This window comes from Eptesicus fuscus, chromosome 13, assembly GCF_027574615.1.
Source record: "Eptesicus fuscus isolate TK198812 chromosome 13, DD_ASM_mEF_20220401, whole genome shotgun sequence".
Lineage (NCBI taxonomy): Eukaryota > Metazoa > Chordata > Mammalia > Chiroptera > Vespertilionidae > Eptesicus > Eptesicus fuscus.
In genome coordinates, this window is record NC_072485.1 from 6849243 (window position 1) to 6871736 (window position 22494).

Here is a 22494-nt window from a genome sequence, read left to right on the forward strand (position 1 = left end):
CAGTATTGCTTTATGATGGTCTGTTGTGCCTTCCTGGGGAGATAGGCAGAAGAATTTAACTCCTAATAGTTAGGTGGCTGAAGGTTAGCATAGGCGAGGCAATACCACAGCTTTCCTTCTTTGGAGGGGTTGCAGTGTCTGATCAGCCTTGGTTGTAAGGGGCGGTTATGGTTTCTGTCTTTAAAAGGAGGGGAATCTAATAGGGGTACTACTACCTCTGTTCTAGAGCGCCTGGTGAGGATAAACACAATCCTAGCCAACTCAATTTTCATAATGAAGGAAAGGAGTTGGGACGAACTTCATACAACGAGAATCCTTTTAAAAGTCTGCCTTGGGGGAAGATGAATCAATTTGACCAAATTTTTTCTAGAAGTGGGCCATTGTAAAAGGTATTTTAATAACTAAATTCTGAATCTCCTTAGAATTAAGGTTCAGGATTATTTACTACTTGGGTCTGAAGTTAAACCTAAAGAGTGCATGGGAGGAGGAAGGAAATTGAAAATAAACTCTAGTAAGAGAACTTTGAAGATCTTTCCTTATGTGTGACATACCTGTTTCCTTCAGGGTCTCCAACACAGGCCAGTTTAGACTTAGACCCTTGGCTACTATGGGAAAGTTGTGAAAAATGGAGACCACATAAGGAATGAATGGTTCTACAGATAAGATCATTATGACTGAGAGTAATTCATGGTTTTGGGATAAAACCATTAACTTGCCTGATTTATCTAACACAATTGTTACCATAACTGTAGACTCTGTACAAAGGGAGTTCTTTTCTTTTCTTTATTAATTGATTTCACAGAGAGAGAGACACACACACGCACACATCAATCATTGATTGGCTATCTCCTGCACGCTCCCTATTGGGGATCTAGCCCGCAACCCGGGCATGTGCCCTGACCCAGAATCAAACTCAGCGCTCAAACCACTGAGCATACCACCCGGGCTCTTTATGATCAAATGAATCTGGAACCCAAATGAGATCTGTTTAATGGTTCAGAAAGAAGTTTTTTTGAGCCTACCAGGAGGAGGCACCTAGACTTCCTTTTGGAGGTATAAATTGTACTCAGCATTACCCTTATGCTGGTATTTCCTAATTTGAAAGTAAAGGAGATGAAAAAAATAAAGTACAACTTAGATAAAACTTCAAAAGAGAAATACTTGCTATGGTTAAAAAGAACCACTTCTGCCCAGCAGGCGTGGCTCAGTAGTTGAGCGTCTACCTATGCACCAGGAGGTCACGGTTTGATTCCTGGTCAGGGCCCGTGCCCAGGTTGCGGGCTTGATCCCCATTGTGGGGTATGCAGAAGGCAGCCCATCAGTGATTCTCTCTCATCATTAATGTTTCTCTGAAATCAATAAAAAATATATATAAGAAAAAGAAAAGAAACATCAAATGATGAGAATCATTGATCGGCTGCCTCCTGCACGCCCCCTACTGGGGATCGAGTCCGCAACCCGGGCATGTGCCCTTGACCGGAATCGAACCTGGGGCCCTTCAGTCCTCGGGCTGATGCTCTATCCACTGAGCAAAACCGGCTAGGACATCATCATTGATGTCTCTATCTCTCTCCTCCTCTCCCTTCTCCTTTGAAATAAGTAAAAATATGTTAAAAAATAAATAATAATAAACCACTGCAGATCAAGCAAGAACACTCTGTGAATTAAAAGTAATAATCAGCCGAAACGGGTTTGGCTCAGTGGATAGAGCGTCGGCCTGCGGACTCAAGGGTCCCGGGTTCGATTCTGGTCAGGGGCATGTACCTTGGTTGCGGGCACATCCCCAGTAGAGGGTGTGCAAGAGGCAGCTGATCGATGTTTCTCTCTCATCGATGTTTCTAACTCTCTATCCCTCTCTCTTCCTCTCTGTAAAAAATCAATAAAAATATATATTTAAAAGTAATAAGCGACAAAAGCTGGTATTTCCAGAAACTTGCAAGGGCAGGATTAAGGCTGTGATCCCTTAAGCCTTTGGTAGAGAACCTTAGGAACTTGCACTCAGAAGCACAGTGTTGGTCTCCTTGAGGAACCAGCAGTAGGCTGTTGTCTGTGGGATTGATATTTAGGTATCTCTTCCAGGGACGGGACCAGAAGGCAGAATCATCAAGAAGGACATCGACTCTTTTGTGCCTACTAAAGCTGCTCCTGTGAGTTACATTGGCGTTTTTTTGCCAGTTTGTCCCCGGAAACGTGCTTTGTCCAGCCTGTTAGACCCTTTCATACATTATATATGAATGAAATAGCTTAACCTGAACTGTGTTTTCTTTTGCCTGATGTCAGGGGCTAGCAGTATATGGATATGAATGTGATGTCATTTATCTATAAAAGCAAGGATGAGACACTACATTGACATGCATTCCAAATTGTTTTTTTAATGACACTACATTTTAGTGACACTACATTTTTTTCTAGCACATCCTCTTTTTTCCATTCAGGCCCTACTTTTATTTTATTTAATTTTTAAAAAATATTTTTAATGATTTCAGTGAGAATGGGAGAGGAAGAGAGAGAAACATCAGTGATGAAAGAGAATCATTGATGGGCTGCCTCCTGCACGCCCCCTACTGGGAATTGAGCCTGCAACCCAGGCACGTGCCCTGACTGGGAATCAAACTGTGACCTCCCGGTTATGGGCTCAATCCCCCAGTGTGGGGCATGCAAGAGGCAGCCAACCAATGATTCTCATCATTGATGTTTCTATCTCTCTTCCTCTCTGAAATCAATGAAAATATATTTTTAAAAAATTATTTTGACATAAACTAATCATTACACATACTCTGGCTCAAAGAACAATTATACTTAAAACATGATTACAGAAGTCTAAGTATAAAAATTAAAGTAAAAACTCTTAAGCATGTCCAAATCTGAATCCCTTTTGCACTTGGGATAGAAATAGCTATTTTTCTGTTAGCCTTTTAATTTGTATTTTGTCATCTGTACAAGAGTCATTAGTAGTTGTTCCCATTTGCTTATGTTAAGGTTGAGCCACAGTTATTAAGAGCTTTTTTACCTTCCCATAGGCTCCAGCAGCTGCTGTGCCTCCCCCAGCTCCAGGAGTGGCACCAGTACCTACAGGTGTCTTCACGGATATCCCAATCAGCAACATTCGTCGAGTAAGAGTATTATCATAAATCTGGAACTAAGGCGGTGGGAGCACCTTCATTGCATTCATAGTTTGAAACAGACTTTTTTTAGTTGGCAATCTTAGATGATTAGTTTAAGAAATGTTTGGTTTGGCCAGTTATATACTTGGGATAAACACTGTCTGATTCAACAATGTTAGAAGGGCTAAGGTAATGTGTAGTCCAAATCTAATAATGCTTTTGAGATAAACATTGCCAGGAAAATGGTAAAGAGGCAAACGGATCCTGAATTAGGTAAAGTCTCACCTCAACTCAAGATAATTGACTTTTGATTCTCTTTGGTTTCAGGTTATTGCACAGCGGTTAATGCAATCTAAGCAAACCATACCTCATTATTACCTTTCTATTGATGTCAATATGGGAGAAGTTTTGTTGGTACGGAAAGAACTTAATAAGGTAAAAGGTCTGGAAATTCCAACTCTATAAACCACTAAACATTGACATTTTGCCCATATCTTTTGTAACAGTATGCCAGTTGATGATGGAAAATGGGTGTCATCTTAATTTTAACTTGTAAAAAACTGTCCTGGAGAAATTTCATTTTTCTAACCCTTGATTAAAGCCTGTCATTTAAAGTTGACTTTGCCATGGATCCGTTTTAGCCTAGCAGAGTCACTATGATTCTATGAGACTACTGAGTCCTTTGATAGATAAGATATAGTATGTTTACTTTGTGTTAATAGTTAAATACCAAACACTTATATAGTGTTTAGCATAAGGCACTTTTCGGGACACAGCATAAGGCATAGTCCTTCTCCATGAGCTTATCTAATTAAGATCATGCATGTGAAAAAGAGAGGAGGCAATTTTTAAAATATATGTATTTTTTATTGATTTCAGAGAGGAAGGAAGAGGGAGAGAGAGATAGAAACATTCATGATGAGAGAGAATCATTGTTGGCTGCCTCCTGCAAGTCCCCCACTGGGGATCGAGCCCACAACCTGGGCATGTGCCCTTGACCGGAATCGAACCTGGGACCTTTTAGTTCGCAGGCTCTATCCACTGAGCCAAACTGGCTAGGGCAGGAGGCAATTTTTATTAAAGTGAAAATATTCATTTGTAGATCAGTCTCTGTGGTAATGCCCCTGGTCTGCTAGATTACGTTGTTAAGTGTTACAGGAGTTCTGAGAATGGGCAGACCAGTGACAGCAGTTGGGGAATTGAGAATGGTGTAGGAAACACTTGGTTGAACTGTGGAGAATAGGAAGTGTTTGGACTGGCAAAAAAATTGAAGAAAGTTTTCTCCCCGCTCCACTTCCTCCTTTCCCACCCCCACCCCCCCAAATCAATAAATTTTTTGTAGTCCTCACCTGAGGATATTTTTACATTGAGAGTGGAAGAGAGAGGGAAAGACAGAAAGATTGATGTGAGAGAAACACATCGATTGGTTGCCTCTTGCACAAGCCCCGACCAGAGCCCAGGCCGGGGAGGAGCCTGCAACCAAGGTATGTGCCCTAGACTGGAATTGAACCCAGGACCCTTTAGTCCATAGGCCGACACTCTTATCCATTGAGCCAAACTGGCTAGGATTTTTTTTTTTTTTTTTTTTTTTTTAAGGGAAATAAGGATAGCATATGTAGGAGATAGGTTACCTTTTCTCAAGTGGATACCTTTATTTATAAGCAGAAGAATTTGGACTCGATGAATTAAACATTAAGTAATAGTGACATGATGATAGCAATATTTTAAGAAAAATTAATATATTAGATATATACATACTGGCATACCTTAATGGTAGATAATAGTTTTGTTTGTCATATAAGCATGAAGTTATGGTGGTAAGGATCTAGACTAGAGATTTGTATTAAGAATGGAGTAGGAGGCCCTGGCTGGTTTGGCTCAGTGGATACAGCATCAGCCTGTGGAATGAAGTGTCCTGGGTTCGATTCCGGCCAGGGGCACATGCCCGGGTTGCGGGCTCGGTCCCCAGTAGGGGGTGTGCAGGAGGCAGCCAATCAATGGTTCTCTCTCATCATTGATGTTTCTATCTCTGTCTCTCCCTCTCCTTTCCTCTCTGAAATCAATAAAAAATATATATTAAAAAAAGAAAAGAATGGAGTAGGAGACAGGAAGATGAAAAATATTTTCAAGAATTGAAAAGTAAGAGCCAAACTTCTTAAAGTGGCATCGGGTCCTTACACAGGCTGTCTGTAACCTCTCTGACTTCCTCTTCTACTACTTTTCCACTTGCTCGCTCTGCTGAAGACACAATAGTTGCCTTGCTATTCTTCAACATTCTACCTATACACCTACATGCTGTTCCCTCTGCATGGGATATGCTTCCTCTAGTATCTACTTGGCTTCCTCCTGCACCTCCTGAAGGATTTGATTTAATATTACCTCATTTTCTCTGGTCATCTTACTCTAAAGTTAAGGGATATACATTTTTTTTCATTGCTTTATATCCAGGGCTTTAGAGTTATATGCCCAACAGAGTAGACTCTCAAATATTAGGTGCAAGAATGGATAAATGAAGCAGTGAATCATTAGCACAACTTTGTAACTGGCCTCAGGGGTCATAGATGATGACACACTTTCATTGTCAAAATATTAAAGCTATTTTATAATATATTTGTGAGTTAGGTATGAAAAATATATGTCCAATATATTATTTTATCTTACCTTATAATAGACAAATATGCAAATTGACCGCACCTTCGCTACGCCCAAGCCACGCCCACCAACCAAGCCACGCCCATCAACCACGCCCACCAGGAAACCGTTGCAGGGAAGCTGGGGTGCAGGGGAGCCCAAGGCCCGGAAAGCCGCCCGGGGCTTTCTGGGCCTTGGGCGCCAGCGGGGTGCCTGCTCCAATCGCAGGAGCGAGCCAACCTGGGGGGTCGGCTCGCTCCTGAGATCGGGTAGCAGGGACTCTGGGTGCAGCTGAGCCTAAGGCCACCACCCAGGGCCAAGCCAGGACCCTGAAAGAAGGTAGAAGGCGGTGGCCACAGCCAAGGCCTGGGTCCCCGGTGCCGGCAGAAAACTGGTGCAGGCAGCCAGGTGAATGAAGGTCTATTGCATGAATCTTCGTGCAAACGGGCTATTAGTTTAATTATATTAAATTGTTTATTCAGATATAATTAAATAGCATGCCACTCACCCATTTAAAGTTTACAATTCAGTGGGTCTTAGTATATTCAGATTTGTATGACAAATCATCACAATAAATTTTAGAATGTTTTCATCATCCCAAAATGAAACTATACACCTTCCAGCTATAACCGCAGCCCTAAACAACCACTAATCTACTTTCTGTCTTATAGATTTGCCTATTCTGGATATTTCCTGTAAGGGTTAGGGATTTCATTGAATCTGTAGATCAATTTGGGGAGTATTGCCATCTTAACAATATTAAGATGAGCACAGGTGTCTTTCCATTTATTTAGTTTTTTAATTTCAATGATTTTTGTAGTTTTAGAGTACAAGTTTTTGCACTTCTTTTGTTAATTTTTTTCCTAGGTATTTTCTTTTTAATACTGTTTAAATTTTATTTTCAGGTAGTTTGTTGCTATTGTATAGAAATACAAATTGACTTTTGTATATTGATCTTGTATCCTAAAACATTGGTTTTTAGTGTGTTCCTTAGAATTTCCTATATACAAAGTCATGTCATCTGCAAATAAAGATAGTTTTGCTTTTTCCTTTCTAATCTGGATGCCTTTTATTTCCTTTTACTGCCTCACTTCTCTGGCTTGCACATCTAGTGCAATGTTGAATAGAAGCGGCAAGAGTAGACACCTTGTCTTATTCTTGATCTTAGGGGGAAGTAAGTCTTTCCCCACTGAAATATGATGATTGTGCAGTTTTTGTAGATCTTTTATCATCAAGCAGTTACCTTCTATTTCTAGTTTGTTGAATGTTCTTATGAAGAGTTGTTGAATTTTGTCAAATGCTTTTCTGTGTCTCTTGAATGTTCATGTGGTTTTTGTCCTATACCCTATTAAGACATTATTACATTAATTGGTTTTTAGATGTTAAAGCAACCTTTCATTCCTGGAACAAATCCAGTTATGTCACGGTGAATAATCTTATTTATTTATTTATTTATTTGTTTGTTTGTTTATTTATTATTATTATTTTTTAATCCTCACCCAAGGATATTTTTTTTTATTATTTTAATATATTTTATTGATTTTTTACAGAGAGGAAGAGAGAGGGATAGAGAGTTAGAAACATCGATGAGAGAGAAACATCGATCAGCTGCCTCTTGCACACCCCCTATTGGGGATGTGCCCGCAACCAAGGTACATGCCCTTGACCGGAATCGAACCTGGGACCCTTGAGTCCGCAGGCCGACGCTCTATCCACTGAGCCAAACCGGTTTCGGCCAAGGATATTTTTTTTATTGATTTTTAGAGAGAGTGGAAGAGAAAGGGAAAGACAGAGAAAAATATCGATGTGAGAGAAACACATCAATTGGTTGCCTCCTGCACATGCCCCAACCAGGGCCCAGGCCAGGGAAGAGCCTGCAACCAAGGTTCGTGACTTTGACTGGAATCGAACCCAGGACCCTTTGGTCCACAGGCTGACGCTCTATCCATTGAGCCAAACTGGCGAGGGCCACACTTCACTTCCTTTAGTAATTATAGATCTATTTAAAGGTTCTGTTTCTTTATTTTACTTTGGTAGTTGGGTATTTTTCTAGGAATTTGTCCATTTCATCTAGCTTATCTAATTTGTTGGCATATGGGTATTCATAGTATTAACTATAATTCTTTTTTTATTTCTGTTCGTCAGGTGGTAATGTCCCCTTCATTTCAGATCTTAGGGGATCTTTTTCTTTGTCATGCTATCTAAACATTTGTTGTTTTATTGATCTTTTCAAAGAAACAACTTTTGGTTTTGAGATAAATGAAAATGAAGACACAACATACCATAACTTATGGGATGCAGCTAAAGCAGTGCTTAGCAGGAAACTTAAAAGCTGTAGACACCTACATTAAAAAAGACGAAAGAATCAACTTTTGGCTTCATTTCATCCTTTCCCCTTCAGGACATTTGTATATCCCTCTCCCACCCCCTTTCCCAAGATTATATAATTTCAGTATTGGGAAGCTAATTTAAGCAACTACAATGGTTTCTTGTCTTTGCAGATGTTAGGAGGGAAAAGCAAAATTTCTGTCAATGACTTCCTCATAAAAGCTTCAGCTTTGGCATGTTTAAAAGTTCCTGAAGCAAATTCTTCTTGGCTGGACACAGTTATAAGACAGTAAGTATAACACTGCTGGGGAAGGTATAGATCCATCAGCAATTTTGTTGTGTTATCTAATGTATACCTAGGAGTGTAGGGTGAGGAGAGATGGAATACAGAGAGAACTATAACTGCCATAGGTTAAAACAGTTTGTAAACAGCATAGAACTATTTATGAGACAGTCGTAAGTTTACATAGTAAAGAATACAGATTCTTTGTATGAGCTCAGGAAAGGGAGATGATTAGAGGGGGGACAAATTTGAAAACAAACCAAAAAACAGTTTTATTAATGTTATGATGACATGTGACTAGTGGTGGCACTGTGTCTTTCACATATTGTCTCATTTAATCCTGTGACCACCTTATAAGCTAGGTGCTTCACTCCCATTTTCCAGACGAAACTGAGGCTTAGTGAGTTAAATAACTATCCCTGAGTTAATATGTTAATAGTAGAACTATGATCGGAAACCAGGATTCTGACTTCTAAGCCTAGGCTTTTCCTATTATGTAGGCTTTTAAATATTATTATTAATTTAATCTTTATTAAAATAATAGTATATATGTTAAAATATTGCTGCATGGCTTACAGTGACCTGCTCAGCCTTTAATCTGAAGTCCACTCCCAAGAGGCAAACACAGCTTTTAAACTATTATTTCTTCTGGTATTTACCTTCATATTGGATTTTTAAAATTTCTTTTACTTTACTGAATGATTTCCTATTAAAGAAGAATTAAGATTTATTGTACCCTCCCTAAACACTCCCACCCACCCATCATCCCATGAAATGGATTATAGCACAAATTTTGTGTATGACTAAAATGTTTAGTATGCTTTGAATACTAACCTAACTGCTTTTATTTTATTTATAATCCTCACTCCAGGATATTTTCCCCCCCATTAATTTTTTTTGTAATCTTGTTAAAGGTATTACATGTCCTCTTTCTTCCCCCATTAACCACCTCCAGCTATCTATCCCCTGCCCCACACCCAGGCTTTTACCACCTTCACTGTCTGTGTCCATGTGCCGTGCACACATACATACAAGGTCTTTGGTTGATTACCTCCCCACCCACCTTCCCCCCGCCTTCCCTCTGAGATTCTGCATTCTGTCCTATGCTTCCATTGTCGCTGGATCCTCTCTGTTCATCAGTTTATTTTGTTCATTAGATTCCACATATGAGTGAGACCATATGATACTTGTCTTTCTCTGACTAACTTATTTCACTTAGCATGATACACTCTGAGTCCCTCCATGCTCTCAAAAGGTGCAAATGTCCCACAGCTTTTTATTTATTTTTTAATTGATTTCAGAGAGGAAGGGAGAGGGAGAGAGAGAAACATCAAATGATGAGAGAGAATCATTGATTGGCTGCGTCCCGCATGCCCCCTTCTGGGGATGGAGCCCACAACCTGGGCATGTGCCCTTGACAGAAATCGAACCCGGGACCATTCAGTCTGCAGGCCGATGCTCTGTCCACTGAGCCAAACTGGCTAAGGCTGTACCACAGCTTTTTTTTAATCCACTCTTCTACTGATGGGCACTTGGGCCGTTTCCAAATCTTAGCTGTTATAAATTGTGCTGCTATGAACATAGGGGTGCATGTATTCTTTCTGATTGGTGTTTTGGGTTTCTTAGGATATATTCCTAGAAGTGGGCTTACTGGGTCAAATGGCAGTTCCATATTTAATTTTTTGAGGGAACTCTGTACTGTTTTCCATAATGGCTGCACCAGTCTGCATTGCCACCAGCAGTGCACTAGGGTTCCCTTTTCTCCGCATTTTCACCAACACTTGTCATTTGTTGATTTGTTGATGGTAGCTATTTTGACAGGTGTGAGGTGATATCTCGTTGTTGTGATTTTTAAAAATATATTTTTATTGATTTCAGAGAGAAAGGGAGAGGGAGAGAGATGGAAACATCAATGATGAGAGAGAATCGTTGATTTGCTTCCTCCTGCACACCCCACACTGGGGATGGAGCCCAAAACCCAGGCATGTGTCCTGACTGGGAATCAAATGGTGACCTCCTGGCTCATAGGTTAACACTCAACCACTGAGCCATGCCGGGTGGCCAGGCCCTCATTTATTTTGATGTAGTCCCCATTTGTTTATTTTCTCCTTAGTTTCCTTTGCCCTAGGACAGTGGTCAGCAAACTCATTAGTCAACAGAGCCAAATATCAACAGTACAACGATTGAAATTTCTTTTGAGAGCCACATTTTTTAAACTTAAACTTCTTCTAACGCCACTTCTTCAAAATAGACTCGCCCAGGCCGTGGTAATTTGTGGAAGAGCCACACTCAAGGGGCCAAAGAGCCACATGTTGTTCGCGAGCTGCAGTTTGCCGACCACTGCCCTAGGAGAGGTGTCAGTAAACAAGATTATATAATTTCAGTATTTGGGAAGATAATTTAAGAAACTACAATGATTTCTTGAGGTGGCTTCACTGTCTTATATGGCTACTAGTAGCCCTGCACATGAATCAGTGCATGAGTAGCTCGCTGCCGCATGCCTCAGCTGGCCTCCCTGCCCACCACCCACCTCCACTCGTAGCTCCCTGCCCCGCCTTCCTGTAGCTCTCAGCGTTAGGTGTCATGGCGTAAGGACCATTTGCGTATTACCTCTTTATTATATAGGATGAGAGATGTCTGAGATTTTGCTGCCTATGGTTTCTTCAAGAATTTTTATGGTGTCCCAACTTACATTTAAGCCTTTTATCCATTTTGCGTTTATTCTTGTGTATGGTATAAGTTGGTGTCTAGTTTCATTTTTTGGCATGTACCTGTCCAATTTCCCCACATCATTTATTAAAGAGACTGTCTTGCCCTATCTGGTTTACCTCAGTGGATAGATAGAGCATTGGCCTGAAGACTGAAGGGTCCCATGTTTGATTCCAGTCAAGGGCACATGCCCGGGTTGTGGACTCACTCCCCAGTGGAGGGTGTGCAGGAGGCAGCTGAACAATGATTCTCATTGTTGATGTTTCTCTCTCTCTCCCTCTCCCTTCTTATCTGAAATCAATAAAAATAAATTTAAAAAGAGAGAGAGAGACTTTTTTTATTCCATTGTATGTTCTTGCCTCCTTTGTCAAATATTGAGTGTAAAAGCTTGAGTTGATTTCTGGGGTCTCTGTCCTGTTCCATTGATTTATTTGCCTGTTCTTGTGCTAGTACCAGGCTGTTTTGATTATGGTTGCTTTGTAGTATACAGTTTGACATCTGCTATTGTGATTCCTCCAACTTTGTTTTTCTTTCTCAAGATTGCTGCAGCTATTTTGGTTCCATATAAATTTTTGTAGTGTTTGTTCTATATCTGTGAAATATGCTGATGGTATTTTAATAGGTATTGAATTGAATCGGTAGATTGCCTTGGGTAGTATGGACATTTTGATGATGTTGATTCTACCAATCCACGAACACAGTATATTCTTCCACTTCTTTATATCTTCTTCCATCTCTTTTTTTCAACATTCTGTACAATGTTTCCCAGTACAAGTCTTTTACCTCCTTGGTTAACTTTATTCCTAAGTATCTTAATTTTTTGTTGCAATGGTAAATGGAATTGTTTGTTTAGTTTCTCTTTCTGAGAATTCATTATTGGTGTATAAAAAAAAGCCTTCGATTCTTGGGTATAGATTTTGTTTCCTGCTACATTGCCAAATTCATTTATTTAATCTAGTAGTTTTTTGGTGGAGTCTTTAGGGTTTTCTGCGTACAATCTCATGTCATCTTCGAATAATGAGAGTTTTAGTTCCTCCTTTCCAGTTTGGATGCCTTTTATTTCTTGTCTGATCGCTGTGGCTAGGACTTCCAGTGCTATGTTGAATAAGAATGATGAAAGCAGACACCCCTGTCTTATTCCTATTCTTAGGGGAAATGGTTTTAGTTTTTGCACGTTAAGTGTGATGTTTGCTGTAGGTTTGTAATATATGGCCTTTATCATGTTGAGATATGCTTCCTCTATTCCCACTTTGCTGAGAGTTTTTATAAAAAACTAGAGGCCCGGTGCACGGAATTCGTGCACGGGGGGGGGTTGTCTATCAGCCCAGCCTGCACCCTCTCCAATCTGGGACCACTCAAGGGATGTCCGACTGTCCGTTTAGGCCCGATCCCAGTAGGATCGGACCTAAACGGGCAGTTGGACATTCCTCTCACAATCCAGAACTGCTGGCTCCCAACTGCTTGCCTGCCTGCCTTCCTGATTGCCCCTAACCGCTTCTGCCTGCCAGCCTGATCACCCCCCTAACCACTCCCCTGCCAGCCTGATTGATGCCTAATTGCTCCCCTGCCAGCCTAATTTCCCTAACTGCCCTCCCCTACAGGCCTGGTCACCCATAACTGCCCTCCCCTGCAGGCCTGGTCCCCCCCAACTGGTCTCCCCTGCAGGCCTGGGTAACCCCCAACTGCTCTTCCCTGCAGGCCCGGTCGCCCCCAACTTCCCTCCTCTGCCGGCCTGGTCACCCCTAACTGCCCTCCCCTGCAGGCTTGATCGCCCCCAACTGCCCTCCCTTGCAGGCCTGGTCCCTCCCAACTGCCCTCCCCTGCTGGCCTGATCGTCCACAACTGCCCTCCCTTGCAGGCCTAGTCCCCCCCAACTACCCTCCCCTGCTGGTCATCTTGTGTCCACATGGGGGAAGTCATCTTTGACCACATAGGGGCAGCCATCTTGTGTGTTGGAGTGATGGTCAATTTGCATATTATTCTTTTATTAGATAGGATAGAGGCCTGGTGCATGGGTGGGGGCCAGCTGGTTTGCCCTGAACGGTGTCCCAGATCAAGGTGGGGGTTCCCGTGAGGAGCTTGTGGTCGTTTGCAGGCTGGCCATGCCCCCCAGTGACCCAAGGGGAGGCCCTGGTATCTGGGATTTATTTATCTTCTATAATTGAAACTTTGTAGCCTTCAGCGGAGCCAAGCCTCCTGCTTGCTCCGTGGCCACAGCCATTTTGTTGGGATTTATTTATCTTCTATAATTGAAACTTTGTAGCCTTAAGCGGAGGCCAAGGCAGGCCAGGGCTGCGGAAACTTGGCTTCCTCCATCGCTGGGGGCAACTCAAGTCTCCTGCTCTCTCTAGCTCCATGGCTGCCGCCATTTTTGTTGGGATTTATTTATCTTCTAGAATTGAAACTTTGTAGCCTTGAGCGGAGGCCAAGGCAGGCCAGGGCGGACGGAAAGCTTGGCTTCCTCCATTGCCAGGGAAACCCAAGCCTCCTGCTCTCTCCGTGGCCGCAGCCATCTTGGTTGGGTTAATTTGCATACTCGCTCCTGATTAGCTGGTGGGCGTGGCTTTGTGTAGTGGAAGTATGGTCAATTTGCATATTACTCTTATTAGATAGGATGGGTGTTGGTGCTGAATCTCAGAGGGAAGGCGGGGGAGAGTGGGTGGGTGGAAGGTAATTAACCAAAGACCTCGTATGCATATATGTATAACCCATGGACACAGACAATAGGTTGCTGAAGGCTTGGGGAAGAGGGGAGGGCCGGGGCAGGCTGGAGGGGAGTCAATAGGGGGAGAAAGAGAATTTATGTAATATCTTCAGCAATAAAGAATTTAAAAATAAATAATGATGATCACGAAAAAAAACGGGTGTTATATTTGTTGAATACGTTTTCTGTGTCTATTGATATGATCATGTGATTTTTGTCTTTCACTTGGTTTATATGATGTATCACATTTATTGATTTGGGAATATTGTACCAGCCTTGCATCCCTGGAATAAATCCTACTTGATCATGGTGTATGACCTTTTTAATATATTGCTGGATTCGATTTGGTAATAATTTGTTGAGGATTTTAGCATCTGTTTTCATAGGGGATATTGGCCTGTAATTCTCTTTCTTGGTAGTGAGTTCATCTGGTTTTGGAATTAGGATAATGCTGGCCTCATAAAAAGAGTTTGAAAGTGTTCCTTCTTCTTGGATTTTTTGGAATAGTTTGCGGAGGATAGGTGTTAGTTCTTTGAATGTTTGGTACAACTCCCCTGTGAAGCCATCAGGACCCATCTTTTGTTTGCTGGGGGTTTTTTTACTGCTTCTCTTTTCATCAGTTATTATTGGCCTGTTCAGGTTTCCTGATTCTTCCTGATTCAGTTTTGGAAGACTGTATTTTTCTAGAAATTTGTCCATTTCATCCACATTGTCCAGCTTGTTGGCATATTGTTGTTCATGCAATCCTTTGTATTTCTGTGGTGTCAGTGTGTCAGTGGTTACTTCTCCACTTTCGTTTCTGATTTTATTTATTTGGGTCCTCTCTCTTTGTTTCTTGATGAGTCTGGTTAATGGTTCATCAATCTTGTTTATCCTTTCAAAGAACCAGCGCTTGGTTTCATTAATTTTTGTTACTGTTTTTTTTTTTTTTTTTTTTTTACTGTCAATGTCATTCATTTCTGCTCTAATCTTTATTATTTCCTTCCTTCCTACTTACTCTGGGCTTTTCTTGTTCTTTTTCTACTTCTTTACATTGTAGGGTTAAATAATTTATTGCTGATTTTTTGTTTGTTTGTTTCTTGAGATAGGCCTGTAGTGCTATGAACTTTTCTCTCAGAACTGCTTTTGCTGTGTCCCAGAGATTTTGGGTTGTTTTGTGTTCATTTTCATTTGTTTCCAGGAAGCTTTTTATTTCTTTCTTGCTCTCGTTGGTAACCCATTTATTGTTTAAGTAGAGGCCCGATGCACGAAATTCATGCAAGGGGCTTGGCCCTCGCAGCTGCAGCGGCTTACCTCGGCCCTTGCAGCCCTGAAGGTCTTTCGGCTGTCCGGTCTTATTAGCATATTACGCTTTTATTATTATAGACTAGAGGCCTGGTGCACGAAATTCATGCATTCGGGGTTGGGGGTGGTCCCTCAGCCTGGCCTGCGCCCTCTTGCAGTCCGGGAGCCCTCGGGTGATGTCCAACTGACGGCTCCCATGGGGAGTGGGCCTAAGCCAGCAGTCAGACATCCTTAGTGCTGCTGTGGTGGTCACTGACCACCAGGGGGCAGCTCCTGCATTGAGTGTCTGCCCCTGGTGGTCAATGCACAACATAGCGAGCAGTTGAGTGGCCTTAGTATATTATTAGCATACTAGAGGCCTGGTGCATGAAAATTCATGCCCTGGAGGGAGGGTCCCTCAGCCCGGCCTGCACCCTCTCACAGTCCGGGAGCCCTCGGGGCGGGAGGTGTCCTGGCGATCAGGGGAAGGTGACACCCCATCACACCTCTACTGCTGCCACTGCCAGCAGCGCAAGCCTTGGCCAGCCCTGGTTACCTGAGCCTCGGGCGGCCCTGGGTGGCTGGGCAGCCACCATCCGAGGTTTCCCTGCGCCTCGGGCCAGCCCTGGGCGGCTGGGGGACTGGGGGACTCCGGAGGCAGGTGCATGGAGCGGCTGGACATGCCTGGGGGCAGGCCTGGCCATGCTGGGCGCCACCATCTTGTGGCTGTGGGCACCACCATCTTTGAGGGCGTGGCAGTCAATTAGTATATTCCCTCCTTATTGGCTGTGGGCACCATCATCTTTGTGAGCGTGTGGCAGTCAATTAGCATATTCCCTCTTTATTAGATAGGATTACACTTTGATTGTTTGAACAGCCAACTGGACAACCAGACACTTAGCATATTAGGCTTTTATTATATAGGATAACATGCTATTTAGTCTCCATGTGTTTGAATGTGGTTTTTTTTGTGTGTGTGTTTTTTTTTGTTTGTTTGTTTGTTTGTTTTTTATATTTAGGTGCTCCTCTATTGGGTACATATATGTTTACCTGGATTATATCCTCTTGTTGGATTGATCACTTTAGTATTATGTAGTGGCCATTGTTCTCACTTGTGATGGCTTTCATTTTGAAGTCTGTTTTGTCAGATATGAGTATTGCTACTCTAGCTTTTAATTCTTTTTCATTTGCATGGAAACATTTTTCATCCCTTCACTCTCGTCCTGTGTGTGTCTTTTGTTCTGAGTTGTGTCTCTTGTAGACAGCATATAGTTGCGTCCAGTTTTTGTATCTGTTCAGCTACCCTATGTCTTTTTTTTTTCTTTTTTTAATTTCTTTATTGATTAAGGTGTCACATATTTGTCCTCATCCCCCCATTCCCATCCCCCACCCCTCCCCACGGATGCCCCCACCCCCCTGTTGTCCTTAACCATTGGTTAGGCTCATATGCATGCACACAAGTCCTTTGGTTGATCTCTCCCCCCTACCCCCGCCCTCCCCTACCCTCCCTCTGAGGCCCTACAGTCCGATCGATGCCTCCTTGTTTCTGGGTCTGTTCTTGTTCATCAGTCTATGTTGTTCATCATACCCTATGTCTTTTGATTGGAGCATTTAATCCATTTACATTTAAGGTTATTATTGACTAGTAGCCCTGCGCACGAATCCGTGCACCAGTAGCTCTCTACGGGGCCTGGCCGCTCCGCACTTGCTGCCCAGAGGCTCTCTGCAGCCCAGAGGCCCATCCGCGGCCAGGCACAGAACACTTGCCTCGTCGCCACGGCAATGAAGCAAGCATTCTGCCAGGCTGCTCACGCTGCCCACTCTCAGCGGCTGCCCCCCTAGGACTGGGGGACTCCGGCAGGGCTGAGAGGACTAGGTACCTCCATCTTGTGGCTATGGGCGCCGCCATCTTTGTGACGATTAATTTGCAAATTATCCTTTTATTAGATAGGATAGGTACTTATTGCCATTTTAATTCTGTATGCCTCGGTTTCTCTCTCTTTTTTCTCATTACAGCAGTCCCTTTAGCATTTCTTGTAATGCTGGTTTGGTGGTGGTAACTCCTTTAGCCTTTTTTGTTTGTTTGTTTGTTTGTTTGGGAAGTTCTTTATTTCACCGTCTATTTTTGAATGATAGCCTTGCTGGATATAGTAATCTTGGTTTCAGATCCTTGCTTTCCATGAGTACTTCATGCCATTCCCTTCTGGCCTGTAGAGTTTCAGTCTCTACTTTCTGTCTTCAGTTATCAGGATTCTCTCCAGCAAGTCTTCAGTTGATTATTCGGTTAGTTTTTTCTGTATTTTAGTTGTAATTCCAGTTTGGTCCTGGGAGTGTGACCATCCAGCATCCACTTACTCTCCCCAGTTGACTTTTTAGAGTGGAGAGGTGGGAGTTGGGGGGCTGCAATTGACGTGAGAGACTCATCGATTGGTTGCCTCCCTCTCACAACCGGGTTGGGAATCAAACCTGCAATCGAGGTACACACCCTTGACTGGTAAACGAACCCATGACCCTTCAGTCCTCGGGCTGATGCTCTAACCATTGAACAAAACCGGCGAGGGCCTAACCTAACTGCTTTTTTGAAATGTTCACACCTTCTCATTTTTTTTTATTTTTTTTTACTTCATTGCTCTCTAAAGCTGTAATGTTGAAAAAATCACCGTAAAAGTCACAGAGCCTGTACAGCTGCCACTTCCTGGGCCTGGTGATCCCTGATGGCCACACACCAACTCACATTTATAGCACCCCCAACACGGTGCTGTTGACTCCCATCATTTCTCCTTCCAGGCTCTGAATCTGTGGGCATCTCCTGCAGAAATGATCCCGAATTATTAAAGCAGCACAGAGTTGCTTGGTGGAACCACGACTGCTTTTCTATTCTGTGACCAGTCAGCCTGACAAAAGGCTCCTGAGTCTCCTTACTGCTTTTAATGATTGCTTACGAGCCGGCTAGTGTTCTGTGTACGCATCATGAATTCTTTCTGAAACTTGCCAAGAGAACTCTAAACCATTTTTCAGTCCTATCAAACATATCAGGTAATCTAATGATTCTGACTTTCTCCTTGGTCTCACCCTCTTGGAGAACATCTGAGGGTCTTACTATTCCTTACACACTATACCAGTTTTCTGGGGCTGCCATTACAAATTACACAAAATTGGCCGCTTAAAGCAAACATTTATTACGAGTTCTGAATGCCAGAAGTCTGAAATCAAGAAGTTAGCAGTGCTCTGCTCCCTTCACAGGCTATAGGGGAGAATCTGTTCTTGCTTTTTCCAAGTCTGATGGCTTTAGGCATTCCTTGGCTTGTCATAATTCTTACCCCTGGCTACATTTTCACATGGTCTTCTCTGTTTGTGTCTTCCCTTCTGTTTCTCACAAGGAGACTTGGCATTGGATTTAGGGCTCATCCACATAATCCAGAATGATATGATCTCAAGATCTTACACATACAAAGACATTTTTACTAAATAAGTCACATTCGTAGATTCCAGGGTCAAAACACAGACATCTCTTTGAGAGGGCTGCTATGAACATCTGCGTACAATTTGTGTTGACCTATTTTCATTTCTCTTGGGTAGATTCCTTAAAGTGAAATTGTTGGGTCATAGGGTAAATTTATATTTAACCTTTAAAGATTATCTGAAGGACCACTACTTAGATCAAAGGATTGATGTTGCAGGGCTGTTTCTCAGTATTGTTAATTATTACCAAATACCATTCATTCATTTGTTCATACAGCTACTCAATAAGTATTTATTGAACATGTACTGTTTGCTGGATTCAGTGGTAAACAAAATAGGAAACACCATCCGTACTCTCTTAGGAAGATTATAAATAAGTAATATTGTAATAACAGGATAATTAAGAAAGCAGTATTTGCTGTGTGATATCTTGGATGGAGCCCAGCTGTAACTGCTAAAGGCCACAAACTGTATTATTACAGTGTGTTTCCTCCTGTTAAACATGTAGAAAACAAATCAAAGAGCTATTAATAATACTTGTGCTGATGATCAGTAAAACTCAGTTATTTTCATGTCACAACCTATAGTTGTTGCAGGTGTATTAAAATATCATTTTGCTTACCACTACTTTAAAATTATAGCCATTATTAGACCTGCTGCAACATCTTGTTAATGAGTTAATATAAAAGCACATATATCAAATTTTGTTTTTTGAATAATTAGATAACTAAATTTCAATATACTTGTGGGGTTTTTTTTTGTTCATTGGTTTAGTTTTTTTTGGTGACTTATTTTACTGTCTTTGTTAAAAATATATATGTATTCTGAGATGAGACCCAGATGCAAAGATGTCATGGTGTAGAAAAGATTGGAAATCTCGTGGTCTGGCGCACCACCACTCTACATCCTGAACACTCCTCTTTCTCCCACAATGCAGTCCTTTCCCTTCATTCTTCCTTTCCTCTGCTCAAGCTCTGCTTGCAGACTCAACTCCAGCCAATCCACTTCATCTCAGAATCCAAGGAGTTGTTTTTTTGTTTAATTCCTCACTGAATGCTAAGCCGACTTCTCCAACTACACCCATGTGTTAGTTGAGGCAGATGGGAAAGTTAGAGAATACATGTGAAACCAACCTACTGACACATTAAAAGTGTAAGGGGGGGCGGGGAGGAGGGCATGGCGGGGAGAGGAACAGCAGAATGTAAAAATCAGGAAAGATATCTCTCAGGCTGAACCGTAGCACAAACTGAAGTAAATATCAATAATCTTACTTAACCTGACACAGAAGCTCTTAATAAACAATGGTGATGATCACTGAGATTTTCCTTTTTTCTTTTTAAATAGAAATCATGTTGTCGATATCAGTGTTGCAGTCAGTACCCCTGCAGGACTCATCACACCTATTGTATTTAATGCACATATAAAGGGACTGGAAACCATTGCTAATGATGTTGCTTCTTTAGCAACCAAAGCACGAGAGGGTAAACTACAGCCACATGAATTCCAGGTAAAGTATTATTTTATTTTCCTACTGAATGTTAAGAATTATGTTATTTTTAAGGTTGGCATTATGTTTTTATTGCATTTTCCACCTTTTTTCCTGCCTTGTATTCCCATTGACACAAAGTCCTGAAAATAAAGAAAAATTGAATAGCCTTTCAAAGGCTAAAAATAATGTTTTCCAACTAGTGTGCAAAAACCACACACCTACTTTTACTGTTATTGTAAAGAGTGCATATTTTAAGTAAGAGTATTTCATTCAGATCTTTTTTTTTCCTTTTAGTTTTAATGACATAATTAGCAAAGAGGAATTATATATATTTAAGGTGTGCAACTTAATGTTTTGACATATACATATATTATGAAATGATCACCACAATCAAGCTAATTAATGTCTGTCACTTTATATACTTCTATTTTCTTTTTTTTATGGTAGTTCAGAATCTTTTCTTAAAAGATTACCTTAAGGATTTTTCACAAAATGTCTTTTTTTTTTAAATATATATGTTGACAAGCAATTAACATGATATTTTTTTCCTCTAGGGTGGCACTTTTACGATCTCCAATTTAGGAATGTTTGGAATTAAGAACTTCTCTGCTATTATTAACCCGCCTCAGGCATGTATTTTGGCCATTGGTGCTTCAGAAGATAGACTGGTTCCAGCAGATAATGAAAAAGGGTAAGTGCCAAAATGGAGAGGGAGCTATAAGTTCATTTTCATTACATTATACCTGTTTTTGAGTCTAGTTTTAGACTTATTGGCATGCCTTACTGGAACTTTAGGTAAAGTCAGACATAAGTATAGAATGAAGTTTCTCGGGGCAGCAACTCTTCTTATTTTACTAAATGCAGTTAATCTTTTTTGAGATGAGAAGCCTTATTTACTCTTAAGTAAATAAGTTAGGGGTCACCATGCTTTTTTCTTAAAGAGGCATATAGTAAATATCTTAGGCTTTGTGAGTAGTCATATGGTCTCTGTTGCAAATACTCTGCCACTGTAGTGTGAAAGCATTTACATAGGTACTATGTAAATGAATTCCAGTAAACTCCATTTGGTGGGATTTGGCCTGTGGGCTTTTAGTTTGCCAGTCCATGCTCCAGATGGCTGTTTGGTCTGGAATTATATAGGACAAGAACAGTAGGTCGAAAATAATGTTACCTGGTTGGGATTATAGGGTCAGAGGTGGCATTTGGGCTGGCTACTGGCTACAATCAGTGATTGCTTCTAGAATACCTAATAATGTTTTTATCTTTTTCTAGATTTGATGTGGCTAGCATGATGTCTGTTACACTCAGTTGTGATCATCGGGTTGTGGATGGAGCAGTTGGAGCCCAGTGGCTTGCTGAGTTTAGAAAGTACCTTGAAAAACCTGTCACCATGTTGTTATAATTAACCCAAGACTTTCTATAGACTTTCCCAAGTCACATTGGTTCATTCTTATCAAGATATAAATATGTTATTAAACAGGCGTTTCTCTTTATTTTAAAGCTAACCAGTTATTTTTTAGTCTGTCCAGTTAAGTTATTTGTAATGGTCATTACTTTATCTTTTAAAATGCCAGTTACACCCAAATATTGTGCACATTCAGTAAATACCAGCTTTTAAGCTGTGTACTCCTAGGCAAGGGACATGTGGCATAGCCTTTTGGTGTTAAGTATTTCCACTGGGAAATGTAGCGGTAGAATTGTGGTTCCCTATTGAGTCAGGTTCCCTATTGAGTCAAGTAACCTGGATGAAACTATGAGATTTTGAGATTCAATTGCCTCAAATGTTTTCCTTATATTTGAAGAAAAGAGGAATCAGAAAAATTTATTCTTTTGGAGAAAAGGTTTGAATCGAAGTGTGATGTTGTAACTTAACCCTAATTAAAATTTTTCTGTTACATGATCTTGGTTTTATCATGGATGGGAAAAGTAGAAAACTTCAAAGAAAATAAGTGAAATTTTAAAAGTCAACATTCTCTTAGATTTTTTCAGCCACTGTTCTTTGTTTATTTTTCTATGTATCCTGAAATGGTTGTTCCCCCTTCTTGAGATGAGACAGAAATATAAACCAGCTGCTTGGCATAAATGAGAATTTGTGTGGATATTTAAACAATTTAAATGTATAATTCTGAGCAGAATTCTACAGTTACCTCCAAATAAAAGAATATGCTTATAGAATTTAACAGAGAAGTTGTGAAAGTATAATTTTTCCTCCAATGTCAACTGGAGGTTACTTGCAAATGAACTTAATTACCAGAATTTGGAAAACTATATTAAGTAACAATGAAATACGTATACATATATAAAATATGGTTTCTAGCAAGATATGTGCCAAAGTCTGTATGTATATCAACAAGTTCTGTCTGAAGAGGGAGAGAGATACATTGGTGAACAGTTTAGAATATAAAAGATGATGACCACAACAAAATGGTCATTTCTATTTGGAAAAAGGAAAAACTGTTAAATGTGTGTTAAAGTGTCCTTTGTTTTCCCACCCCAGTGTTGACTCATGTAAAATAAAAAA

At 41.1% G+C, this 22494-nt stretch overlaps 1 protein-coding gene across 1 annotated transcript in view; it reads left to right on the top strand.

Annotated features, from left to right (window-relative positions):
* Nucleotides 1–22153, top strand: part of DLAT (dihydrolipoamide S-acetyltransferase) — a 38565-nt gene extending 16412 nt beyond the window's left edge. Inside the window, exons 8-14 of the mRNA XM_008150168.3 lie at nt 2080–2147; nt 3021–3113; nt 3432–3539; nt 8237–8352; nt 19829–19991; nt 20528–20664; nt 21246–22153. Coding sequence (XP_008148390.2) covers nt 2080–2147; nt 3021–3113; nt 3432–3539; nt 8237–8352; nt 19829–19991; nt 20528–20664; nt 21246–21375 — 815 coding nt within the window. The 3' untranslated portion in view covers nt 21376–22153. The remainder of the gene's footprint in view (nt 1–2079; nt 2148–3020; nt 3114–3431; nt 3540–8236; nt 8353–19828; nt 19992–20527; nt 20665–21245) is intronic.
* The last annotated feature ends 341 nt before the right edge of the window (nt 22154–22494 follow it).